Raw genomic sequence first — 13,758 nt, forward strand, 5'->3', positions numbered from 1 at the left:
GTGTGTGTAGTAAATAGTGAATAGAAGCAAACAGTTTGTGAGATTGTTGTTAATTGCTTCAGGCATTTTGACCTGAACTTATTTTAATTGGAGTAGTAGTAAGACTACAGTACTTTCAAGATGTCCAACAACAACAACACCAATAATAAAACACCAATAATAATAATAATAATAATAATAATAATAATAATAATAATAATCATACTTGGGCAAATATTGCAAAAATTGTGTGGGGGTGAAAAACTGATGACTAGCTGTAATGTAAAGGTTATATCATTTCATTTAGTTCAAACGCCCAATGAATTTTCAAATGTAGTATCCAGTATTGTTCCTTAAATAGGCATTATACATCAGTCTACCCCAGGTGTGATTCAAACTGGATGCCTCTTGAGGGACTTCACTGAATGTCTAATTGAGTTGTAGCAATTGGTAACATTCACACTGATTTTGTTGCGAATGTGACTTTTGTGATTATTCATTTGCTTTCTGAAAGCAATGAGTTTCACCAACATAGTCAGACCCTGCACAGATTTTGCATGTCATAAGATTTATTACATTTGGCTTGACATCCTAACTTCTCACTGATCATGTAACTAAGTCCTGTTGTCGAACTTCTGAACAATTTGGTCTCTGGCAAATGTTTGCATATTAGGCAACACTGGTCTTTGCAGCAGTATGTGCCTGAATCTTTGGTCTTGCCAGGTTAAATTGGCACATAATAGATGGTCCTCGAGATCTTAGGTCTATGGCACAAAGCCAAAGGAACTTCTTGAAAGATTCCCTTCAGATGTTCAGGTGATTCAATATGGTGCCAATGCTTCCAAATGATCTGTTGAAGGTTTAGGACATCAGGGTGGAAAGTTACCATAAAGAGGGCAAGCTTGTTGGTGTTCTTGGTTTTGTATTAAGGAGTTGTTGTTGTTGTGGGGTTTAATACCATTTTTCAACACATGATAGGCTATGCATGGCGGCCAGTATTAATGGTGGAGGAAGAACCCGGGAAAGCCACAGGAAGAACCATTGACCCACGAGAAGCTGTATTGAGGAGTCTACTTTTGTTTATAGTCTCCTCAATGGAGCTTCTTCTGTACTCTCTCCTTCCAAGGTGCCCCTAGAGCTCTCTGAGTCTCTTTCATTGATTGCAGGACTAGAGTATTTGCATTTAGTACGAATGCACATAACATAAGGAAGGTTTTTATTACATGTTGGGAATGGCAGCTGATCCAAATAGATATTGGTGAGAGTCAGTAGGTTTAGAATACAGGTCAGTTTCTATGTTCCCAGCCAGGAGGGTAGAATGAGCATCCGAAAAGATAATGGATTCTGTCAGCAGAGAATCTGCACCAGCCTACAGGGTGCCTCGTCAAAAAGCTTAAGCGTCTTGCCATTAAAACATACACAGATGCCATTTTAGTGCTCAATTCGGTTCTATTATATATATATATATATATATATATATATATATATATATATATATATATATATATATATATATATATATATATATATATATATATATGACTTTAATAATTCAGCTCATTGTTGCTGACTAGATAATATAACATTTTAGCAGCATCAATAAAATGTAACACTTAATTAACATGAATAAAATTAAACATCAAAGTTAAATGTTATTAAATGGTTGGTCCTTAAGGTTTATGTGCCCGTCTTTGACTTTATACCGTATATTTTTTCCATACAACTTCACATAAGCACAATTAAAATTAAAATTCAAATTAATTCTAACTCACTGAAGTACCTAGATTACATAATATAACAAATTGGTAAATAATCAATGTCCACAAAAACAAGCAATTTAATTTTCCTACTTTTTAAAACTGTACCAAAAGATTCACATTTAATTTTGTCATGTGTGTGTGATTTGGATCTTTACGTAGATTTAAAAAATGTTTCTGTCATATGGCTATATTTGCAGTCTGACAGTTTACTGTGATGTGTGTGTGTGTGTGAGAGAGAGAGAGAGAGAGAGAGAGAGAGAGGCAACCAGAAGGTTCCTAAGGTGGCTGCCATGGTGACCAGAAGATTTTTAAGGTGGCTGCCATTGTGACCACATTTGAGGTCAAATGGGCACCATTTTTTTCCCCATTCAGGACCAACTATATATTTCATAATTTATCTGATATGACTTTCCATTTGTAAGGAGTAGCAATAACATTGTACCCAATGCAATTGGTGAGACTGTTGGTGAAAATTTAGTTTTCAGTATTTGGGGATGTCTGCCATTATGCAGTCAAAATGCATATGACGGTACCATTATCATAAAACGTGACTGCTGCTGTTGTGCTGATAATACAAAGAACTGCTTTTACATCTATTCATTAAAAGTCATTGATCATATGTTTATTCTCATATGAAACTGACCACCTTAAAAACTGAAAATCTCCTTCCCTTCACAAAAATGTAGCTTTTTGTCAGGTTTAAAACAAATTTTAACAATGTAATACTGACCTGTTGCTATTGCATAACTGGTTCTTGTCCAGGTGGAAAATTTGCCAACTGTGTGTTGAGAATTTGTCCTCCATAAGGGTGCACTAGAAGATTCCAGAACACTGAATTGCTCCTGGGATACTCCACAGGCGTATTTCCAATGCATACAGCCTTCATTCTTTTTCTAGGGCACAACCTAACTTTATGAGTGCAGGGTGGGAGGAGGTAATCTGGCAATAGCAACAGTTAAGTATTACATCATTCAAATTATTATTACCCACCTCCCAAAAAACCCAATAAAAAACACAGATCCATTGTGGAATACAAGGTCCCTAGCTGAGAAGGAAAGAGATTAGCTGATAGCCTGGACATTGGCTCTCAAGAGTGTAAACTTTGTTCCATTGGGACATGGACAAATCCTCTTTTCATGAGGAATTCATTCCCATGATGATAAAATCATGAGATTGAGTTGGCTCCCATTTTGCTAGGATGGGTAAAAGACACAGCAAAGTCACAATGGACCAACAACGAGACAGATCTAGCCTGATAGACTGGCCATTAATATTCAACCAATCATCAAAATACTGGAGGATAGGGATACCTAGTTATCTTAAATCGGCTGCCACTACCCCAATAATCCTAGTAAATGCTTTGAGAAACCACACTGGAGCAACCCTTTGAAAGTTCTTACCATGCTCTAGTAAAACACTGAATTTATCCTAAGCAATATCACTCTGTATGAGAAGCGGCTACACTAATAAGGAATATCAATATATTTTGGCCATTGCTTCCAACAAATTATGAATGGCAATTGGTAACAGAAATTCCTCCTTTATCAGATACAAGGAGGCTGCTGAAAAGAGGTTGGCAAGCAAGACTAAGGCTAACAGTGATTTAGCCATTGTTCTAAAGTTTGTGGTGTTCTAACTGGGAGTTTAGTCCAGGATATACCCATTTAAGCTGCTTCGGCAATAAAAGTGGGTGGTTTAATGGGCCAGGAAGGGGTATGAACCTTAGAGCATGATGCAGAGACCAAGACTCACAAGGCAGAGGGGGCACAGACCATCCATTATGCTTACTAGCAAAGTCCTGGGCCTTACTAAACCATTGGGAAAGCTGCTTAATGTAAGCAAGTGAGGAAGCAACAAGAGATCTGGCTGAGACATAGTCCCAGGAAGAGTCTCCAAGATGGAAATGATTTTGGTGGCACCAGAGCCTGAAGGCTTGGAAGACAGATCACTGGGCAAAAGATAGGTTTTCCTCCTCTGCTACCTCTACCAACAGATGGAAAGAGGCAGGGGACCTGAAGAGATGGGATGCCAAGTTAGCCTATTTTGTATCAAAACCCATGTGAATCGATGAGGACAGAGAATACATCTTTGTCTAATTCCCATTCCTCTGAGGTTTAACTATGCAACCCAATGTTTCACTGTTCAGGGGAGATTTGGGGGAAAGAAAGATTTGGACCTGTAACTCCTGACAGAGCTAATGGACTGCAGACTCATAGGTGGGTGAGGGCTACTCTCTACTCTCCTTGAATGTTTGGGGGAAGAATGCCCATCCCCCTCCATGTATTTTGACCCAAGTTTGTAAGAGGAAGATGTTGGTTCATGGCCTGCAAGCATCAACCTCTATCAGATGGCATGGGGCATGAAGCCCATGGCTGCTTGCAGGGAGAGGGCAAATAACTTCTCTGTTGTGGAAGGCCATACATCCAATAAGGATTTAGAGATATTAAAGGAAAGGGTGTGAGTGTGTGTGCGTGTTGATCTGATACCCTTTTCTAGTTCATCATCTGTATTATCTCCACTAGGAAGAAACTGCAGTTTGAAGGGGGGGGGGTCGTCTCAACTTTTGCCTGGTACCTGGTCAATGACCAGTGAGGTACTCTGATCTACAGGAACACCCTTCCCTATATCTGATCAGCTTTGATCAAAATTCTACCTTTACCCTTTGCAGACAATGGACACTGGGGACTGAAACAGTTCTGCACCTCCTTTAAAGAGGGACTTACTTTTAATCCACATCAAGCTGTGGGTGAGTAGAGGTTGCTGGTCCACCCTCCTGAAAGGGTGTAACTCACCTGACTTATTACCTCCCTTGTAATGGGGCTCCTTAAACAGAAGAGTCTCTGAAAAAACCTTGGTAATTTCTGTGACTTGAGAGACTTTGAGAAAGAAAACCCTGATAATTCTGAGGAAGATGAAGAAATAACTTTCTTCCTTCCTTTGTAAGTAGGTCAATGTCTGGCAAAGTCGCAGACCTCACCAGACCATAGGCTGCAAAAGGGATAACCTTATGTCCTCTTTCAGCCAAATTCTGCAAGGATAGAATATTACTAAATACACCAAAGCTTAAAATAATTCTCAACAGTGATGGTTATGCTAATACCCTTATGTGGTAAGAACCTAAATGAAAGGTTATACCATAATGTAGCCAGAAAAAAATGAGAATATCGCTCGATCAATACAGAGTGAGCAAGCTCAATTTGAACAGAAAAAAGTTCTTGATTAGTGGTAATTCCACTCACACAAAAAGATGCAAATAAAGAGAAACCTTCAATTGTGATGTTAAAAAAGTAGCAATTTCTCTGTCACATAAATTTAAGTAGCAGTAATGTCTGCAACTGGAAAATGAATGTAAGAATGTGAACATGGCTTAAATATCCGTGGCTTGGACCAGGGGCATTTAGGTATTCCATAACTTTCTGGTTAACCCTAAAGGAGGAAGAATTCTCATCAAACAGTCTGGGTATTTTCTTTCTGGAAAAGAGCCAGCTACACAATAGCAACAGTTTCTGTATTACTGATATTATGTTTTTTTCTGTACAGAATAGCACATGTTCTCTAGAAAAAAGCAACCAATCTGCTACTTGTTACTGTGTATTCTGAATCATAACAATGAAAAGAACTTAATACAGGTAAAACCCATTATAATGCGATTCATTATAATGCAATTATGCTTATAACACGATGGCAGCATGGCTCCCATTTTTTAATTTAAGGTGACTTCTCTTTTTAACCCTTTACCTCATGTAAGCGCCTTCTGACGCCTCTACACCATTCTCATGGAAATGCCTTTTGACACCTCTACTCCATTCACATGGAAGTGCCTTTGGATGCCTCTTCCCAATTCACATACACGCCTTTTGAAGCCTCAACACCATTCTCATGGAAGCGCCTTATGATGCCTGCTGTAAACATCAGCCATTTTGAGCTGGTTTTCATAGCATCACCTTCAGGGAAAACCACCTATTAGATACTACATTCATTGGTGTGAATGACCAGTACATCAGATCCCATTGTCGCTGTTTATGCTCTGGTTGAAATCTGCTATTTAAAATAACTGGGTTGTATTCTCCACTCTCCTAAATGGAGGTCGCAGAATTAATTCAGTACTTACTCGAGTTTTCATGATTAGAATCACAACTATGAAAGCTTCAATAACTTAGGTGAAGGCTCTGATACTGATGCAGGCAGCAGTTAGTTTTTTTAAAATATGAAATTCAGATGATTCAGTGATGTCGACGGAGACAAAGAACTTGTAAATTTCAAGTATGAGAAATGGCAGTTACAGTTGGTCATGCAGCTTCACTGTTTTGATGGTGAACGAGTTCTCTCAAGGTGTTAAAGCACTTTAAAAATTCTTCCATGAAAAATAATTATACAGCTATAATGATCGGTTTTTACTCTTAATCTGTCCATATATAATATATATGTACCAAAAATGTAAAACAGTTAAGATTCTATTAAACATAACCTATACTACACTGTTTAACAGTTAACAGGCAGGCCTATGTGCATGGAGTAGAATAGATAACAGGTGTTCTATTTATAGTGCATTGCACTGGGTAACTTTGCTACACGTATATCACAGGGCTAGAAAGCCATACACTCTATGAGGTAAAGGGTTAACATCCTAAATACATGATCTCTGAAAAGCCAACTATTCGTTTCCCTAGCAAATTCTTAATCCCAGCACTGCATTTAATGTTGCCTTAACTTCACCATGCACCATTTCTGCCATATTGGCATGTATACAATTCAAAACTGAAGCAAATTTGATGTCTCATGAAACTCGGTGAACAAAACAAACTATATATAACCAAGGCGTTAGTTAAAACTGAAGACAATGAAATTTCAATGCACGTTTTTATGGGGGAGTTTTTTAAAGAAATATTGTTAATGTGTTTCGCTTATATTGCAATGTTATTCTTTAGACCCCAAGCATCACGTTATGAAGGGTTTTACCTGTAATTGTGTACTCCGGGTGGCTGAGTGGCATAAGTTACTCGCCTTTACAGATCACTCATATCTCACCCTGCTCACACTGGTTCAAGTCTTGGCTCAGCCAGTGTAGGTATGTGAGAAAGCTTGCTAGTAGCTTCCCACGGGTTGGTGGCTCATCCTGGGGTCTTCTTGGGTTCTTTCTCACCAAATATACTGGCCACCATGCATAGCATATCATGTGTTAATAAATGGAATCCCCAAAGAAGCTAAAATACATGTCTGCCATATTCATCCATCTTGTGTGATCCAATTAAACTGCAATCACCAAGTTTTGATAAACAAAAACCAGAAAGAAGCAAATTATCATAGTACTATTTCAACCACAGGTACTATTACTAGATTACTTTGCTAAATACAGTCAGTTTTACAATATTGTCCTTGTGAATCATATTTCCTAGCTGAAACTTGGTGGAGAATAAAAGTGAATATTTTACTGATCCAGATCTTTGTAGGTGCCCATCCTTTGGATGGCAAATAACTTCATGGCCAATCACTATTTCCTTTGCAAGTTCCATTATACAGATTTCAATTTCCACTACTTCCACAAAATCGAACTTATACCAAAATGCCATATTCCCAGAATACATTGATTATCATACTGGTTTCATAGATTTTATTAACAGATGGAATTTAAGTCTTATCATAAATACTTCAATAATTAAGCTGGACAGTATCAAGAATATAAGTTAAATTACATGTGTATCCACAATTTTGTAACATGTGATGGTAGGTGGTGTTCCATCCCAAGGTAGTTGATTTTCTACCCAAGCTTGATGGTTTGTGGCTTTCTATACCACCCTAAGTTTAACCATCTCACATATGAAGCCATTACATGTACATTTTGAAAATTGCATGAAAATATGGTGGAAACTCATTAGAACTCTGGTAAAACACAACCCAAGTGATGTATGTCTGAATGACACTGGTCTAACCCTATTTTTCTCCATCAGTTCTAGTACTATCTCATGTCACATTCAGGATCCCCTGCCTTTTGATGTGATAGTTAGATGATGAAAATGAAGAAATCCACATAAGTCTTGTATGCAAGAATGACGTGGGGAAGTGCTGGCTTGATCTCTCTTCCCTACTAATTGAAGATGTTCTAATTAGCTGATGAGATGATTGATGAGACTATATATATTAGCAGTTATAGGACTGACCTCTTTATGCATATCCTTGTTGGCAAAAAGGTTAAGTTCTTCACCATAGATCTCCTGCTGGTTTAGAACATCCTGGTAATCAATTTCCTTCATTAAGCCTGGGTCCTCTATGCCATTGGCCTTCAGGAATTCCATGTAGGCCACCTGGAAGGCCTGACCTATGGATTGAGCAATTAGCTGGGCCTGAAACCAGAAATTCAAATACATCAGTTTTTTTTCACCAGGCATGTGTGTCATCCACTGTCATACTGACTGTTTTGCCATTGTATGCCATTGTTTGGTAAGAAAGAAATTGAAAGATTTTTGGGTCAAAAGTTTGTAGATAAAACATACTCTGAAAGATTTTTTAAAATAATAGATTTTGTACCTTGACTTACATTTGCAGAGGGCTTGCACTTAACATATGGAAGAGAATACTGATTATGGGCTCTAAAGATCAAAGGTTATGGTCATTATGGTTCAAAGAAAATGGGGTTTGCTGAACAATTTCTCTTTTAAAGTAGGCTATTTGACTTCAATTTGTAAATGGTTTGCAATTAAAGGTGACTCTGGTTTCTAAAGGTTATTTAGAGGTCACAGTCATGGTAAGTCAAAGAAAATAATAGTTTATGCACATTATGTTTACTTGAAGAACACATACCCTGACCAAAATTCCTGGTCATTATGACCCCTTGGTCAATAATTTCCCAAGTGGACCATGCCATACTAATGACAACACAGAGGACTACATTTGTACTAAAGTTAAAGGCAATAATATGCCATTCTCAGTTTTCTTGTTCTGTTCATATTAAGTTTTGAAAAGTTTTACTCTAAAAGTTTGTAAAGGGTGATACAGTGTCTGTTAACTGATGGTCCATCAGCTCTCCATTTTCTGTCACAGTAGTTTTGCAAAAATCTTAGCTCAAAGTCATCTTGCATCTGTAATCTTGCAGCCCAGTTTGAAACAATCTTTTCTGGAAAGCAATATCATTACCTTAATACTGTTTTACTTTTATAAATGTCCTTGAATGGAGCTAATGGCAGTTATATCACTGTGTATTATAAAAGGATTCTGATTTGTTAGTTTTGGAGATTTATCATAGCACCCCCACCCCATCATGTCTTCTTAATGAGATTCTAAATGATGGTGATATTATTGATCCATGCCCCTAAATACTGGCAGTTTTTTTAATTCTAACATGGCCAGACAATTAAATGAGGGATCAGTCATATATAATTAGTTGTTATATAGTATCTGCATTTCAAAGACATCATTTTTTAGACACTGCAGACTTAAATGGATTTTTTTTTGTTGTCTGCAACATGCATGTCCCAAAAGTTTACACATGGCAGAGACAAAATCTTTTTGGCTGTAACTAACATATCTACTCGTGTATAAGCCAAATAATTTAGGAAAAATAAAGGCCTGGAAGAAGGGGGGTTGGCTTATCCACAGGCCAATGTCTAAACTTTACAGTTTTTAGGCCTTTTTGTTGACTATTGTAAGAGCTGTAAATCTTGGGACATGAAACAATAATTTTTTCTGTGTCCTAAGACAAAGGTATGTACCAAAAAAAGTAACTTTCGGTGACCTGATAATTATTAAACTGTTATAAAGTACTATGATTAATTTTGTTATTATTTTGCATGTGTATCTTTTCTGATTTCTCCAACACGATGTTAAATAAAGGTAACTACAGACTTCATAATTTGTGGGCCAGTTAAGTTTACCAGGGAGACTATGCTGAACTATAATGTACAGTACTTACACAGTGCAAAGCGTGCATAGCATCACTTAAATCCTTACTTATTCCCAAACATATTAGATGCAAATTTTGCTTTATTCATTGTTTCGAACAAATTGCATTCTTCCAGATAAAATTTCAACTAGTCATTAATAGCCGTTTCATTTACATTGAATCACGCACTCACAAGTTACTCATTTTCAATGATATAAGCGATCCTACAAATTGAGGTAATATTTTTAAAAAGGTACGCATGTTTAATTGTACAGGCACATAACCAGCATAATTAACATGTTCACGAAGAGTGGTAATAGTAAAGGCTAAAATTCTCATATAGATCAACTAAGATCAACATCAATCAATTTTAGTTTTGTGTTTTAGCTGAACAAGCATCATAATTTTCCACACAATGGAAAGCTTGATGTTTCAGCATCTCCTATGTTGATAGTCAGCGAATTTGTCTTTCGTTTTGAGACAGCAGTACATGCCAGTTAATCAATAAAACCTGAAACTGGCTTGTGATAAGAGGGAATTTTGACCGGTAACTATACCAGTATATTGATGTGTAATTGCCTTTTATTCCATAATATTAACACGATTACCATAGATTTGTACAACGGGGTGCAAGGCATACATATGAACCTTTCAAAAGCCAAGGAGACTGAATAAAAAAAATACATTGGGACCTAAAATCGGGAGTTTTTTTTGTGGCATTTCTAAAGCCTTGCTTTCACTAAATATTGATCGATCACTTGGTCCAATATGTGTGAAATTCACAAAAAGACTCGATGTTTCTACCTGTGATGTGCCCTATTTTCCCCCAGGATGTTCTGGTCAACTGTGGTCAAACTGCACAATAGCTAAAGATGATTAAACAAGCAAGAAAGCCAGCACGACTAATTAAAAGTTAATCCATATCCATGCAATTATTTTGTGAAAACGATTGGCCCTCCACCATAATTCAAAGAAACCATGTTCTATACTATTGTGTATTATGCAAGCACCAGCAATTGGTTGGCAAATAAAGGATTTCCAATTTTGTTGAACTAAAGGTACCAAAATTGCCAGCCTCATGGTACTGTACATGCGGCAACTATTTTCCCCTCTTTGTATATCTGACCTTATTCCCTTATTGTCAACTTGTAAAACATTTAGTATTGTTTATTATAAAACATGTATTCTGAATTAGTTTTTTGAGGACATTTGCTGCATGGTATGTATTTTCATTCCTTCTTTATTTAATGATGGTAATTAACATTACTATGTATGGTATAAAAATGCCAGGTGTTCACTCGTGTAAGTTTCTTTCATGGGAATGGCGGTATAGCATATGGAGTTACAGCATTCGTAGTGATCATTCTTTGGATTGAAATTAATTGTGGACGATTTTATTGTTGTGGTTTACTTTTTTGTTCTGGTTTATTTTTTTATTTTGTATTATTGTAGAGGTAAAAAAATCACCAATTTACGTGAATAATGTTTAAACTTAACGTTTTATTTAGTGAAGAAGCAAATTCTTTATAGCATAGTAATTATTTCATCACAACAATAATTCACAGGTGATACAACAGAACTTGTAGGACTTTTTTGTTTAGAAGAAATGAAAATCGATGACATAATTTAATAATCGGGTGTTCTCTGCAAAAATTGGAAGATACAAAGTCGGGAGGTAAGCGTGGAGCGATTCCAAAAATCAGGTTTTTTTCTTTCCTCCCCACGTGAAAGTTGGCAGGTATGGTGTAAGGTCGCTTACATCAAAGCAAATTACAACTCAGCTTTTACGGTATTAGTATCGAACATGAACCGTATTGTTTGTTTGCTATGTTGTCATACTGGGATTATGTTTTAATGAGTTAGGTATTTACAATTTTGGGGCCATGAGTGGCCGAGTGGTCTAAAGCGCTCTCCGTTACGGATCACTGCCATCTCACCTCTGTCTGCATGGGTTCGAGTCTAGGATCTGGCCAATGTGGGTATGTCAGAAAGCTTGCCAGTAGCTTCTCATGGATCAGTGGTTCTTCCAGGGTTCTTCCTCCACCATTAATACTGGCCACCATGTATAGCATATCGTGTGCTGAAAAATGGCGTTAAACCCCACAACAACAATAATTTACAATTTCAAAGCAAAGGAAAAACGTAATTACTGGTGCACTGATCTAAAATGTCCAATGCGATGATGCAGAAACAAACAATACTAGAGTCAGTGTTACAGCAATTCATGATTGCTAAATTCTTGTCATCGTTCGAACAAATTATACACAAATCTAAATCAGGCAGAAACAATAAGAAAACAGAAAATTAAATAAATTACTTTTTAAACAAGTTTATACCATTTCGTTTTAAGAATCATGCACACCAACCTCAAGATAAGTATACATGTAATTTTTTTAAATATAAGTGTGCCTAAATAAGCTCATTTAGAACTTACCTCGTGCATTTTGAGATATCTTGGAGTTGTAGGTTGACTTATACATGGGTCATGCACTTTTTAGTCTTTATACCTGTTCAGTTTGGGGGTTGGCTTATACACAAACGGGCTTATACGTGAGTATATATGGTAGATTTTATGTGCATAAACCCTTAATATTCTTGTAGCTAGTGACCTTGACCTTTGATCTTTTGACCCAGCAATCAACAGGGTTCTTCCTTTACCACCACAGTAGCCCTACAAAACATACGTTTCTTCTCATTCCTTGACTTGGTACCTGCCACTTTCATTTAACAGCCAGCTCTGTATAGGAATTTTTATTTATGGTACCAATAACATCTTGGCATTCAAAACATCCATCTAATTATGAACAGGAAATTTTCATCTGTAATACTTGATGATAATCATGACACCTATCTTTCCCCAGACACAAATTATATAGATTTCTATCTTTAATATAACAATACACATCACAACCCTGCTTTTTCATATATCAATTTAAACTGTTTATCTGGCAGCCAACATGTTCTGGCATTGTTGATGTGAACAGTTTACAGCCAATGAATGAATCTTGATTGCGTATTTGTCAGAAGCAATTAAAGCTCTCATAGGAAATATCGGAGTATTGGATCATCTCCTTTATTTTGCAATATCTATGGCAGGGACCTTGGAGGATCTTCTACATCTAAGATTTGATTTTAGGCTCAAAATCTCAACACATGCATATTAAGATATATATTTATCCCTCAAAATATAGTTTTACTGAGCTTAGATTCTGTGTCGGGGGCCCCGAGTGGCCAAGTGGTCTAAAGCACTCTCCGTTACAGATCACTGCCATCTCACCTCTGTCTGCATGGGTTCGAGTCTCGGATTCGGCTAATGTGGGTATGTGAGAAAGCTTGCCAGTAGCTTCTCGTGGGTCGATGGTTCTTTCTGGGGATTTCCCGGGTTCTTCCTCCACCATTAATACTGGCCGCCATGTATAGCCTATTTTGTGCTGAAAAATGGCGTTAAACTCTACAACAATAGCAACAACAACAAGAAGATTCTGTGTCAAATAGCTGTAAATTAAAAAAAATACAATAAAATTGTATTATGAAAATTTCAATTTAATAGACATTCAAAAACGTATTTTTCCTGCAAGAGACTTTGAATGTACATTCAAATAATCATCACTTAGCAAATTTGTCATGCTATCAATATATCACATCTACACTATCTAGGAAATCTTAGTTGATAATAAAATGTTACAATTTTCAATATTTCCAGATATTGTTTCCAGTTTTTGATTCATCAGCACTTCAAAAATAGTGATTGAACATAATAAAGTTATCACAAAGAAATTTTAAATTTCATGTGAAAATTTTCTCTTGCTTTTGTTTTGTTGTAACAATGGCATTTCAAGGAATGAAGATTAACTTGTTCATTAGCACCATTTAAAAATATCTTCAAATCTGTTCTCATAACCTCGTTTCCTGTTTCTGTGAATACACTATATTGAAAAATCAATCAATATTTCTTGGCAGAATAATGTAATGTGTGTTTAATTATGTCTATATAAATAATGCATTCAGTCTAACAAAATGCACTTTCAGTTTTACAATTACGTGGTTAGATCAATCACATCTTTCATTTACAACAGGATCTCATATTCCTCATCTCTCATATTTTGCAACCAAGGAAGAAATAAATCTTCTAATACAAAAGTT

General features: G+C 36.5%; 1 protein-coding gene across 3 annotated transcripts in view; it reads right to left on the reverse strand.

Annotated features, from left to right (window-relative positions):
* The window catches only part of LOC149801768 (uncharacterized), a 274,626-nt gene that overhangs the window by 27,426 nt on the left and 233,442 nt on the right, over nucleotides 1–13,758 (reverse strand). For all 3 annotated transcript variants that reach the window (XM_089956110.1, XM_089956109.1, XM_089956108.1), the window contains one exon: nucleotides 7,898–8,080. In XM_089956110.1, coding sequence (XP_089812236.1) covers nucleotides 7,898–8,080 — 183 coding nt within the window. The remainder of the gene's footprint in view (nucleotides 1–7,897; nucleotides 8,081–13,758) is intronic.

The sequence above is a fragment of the Sinohyriopsis cumingii genome, chromosome 4 (assembly GCF_028554795.1).
Source record: "Sinohyriopsis cumingii isolate HCF-2022 chromosome 4, ASM2855479v2, whole genome shotgun sequence".
In the NCBI taxonomy this organism is placed as follows: Eukaryota; Metazoa; Mollusca; class Bivalvia; order Unionida; family Unionidae; genus Sinohyriopsis; species Sinohyriopsis cumingii.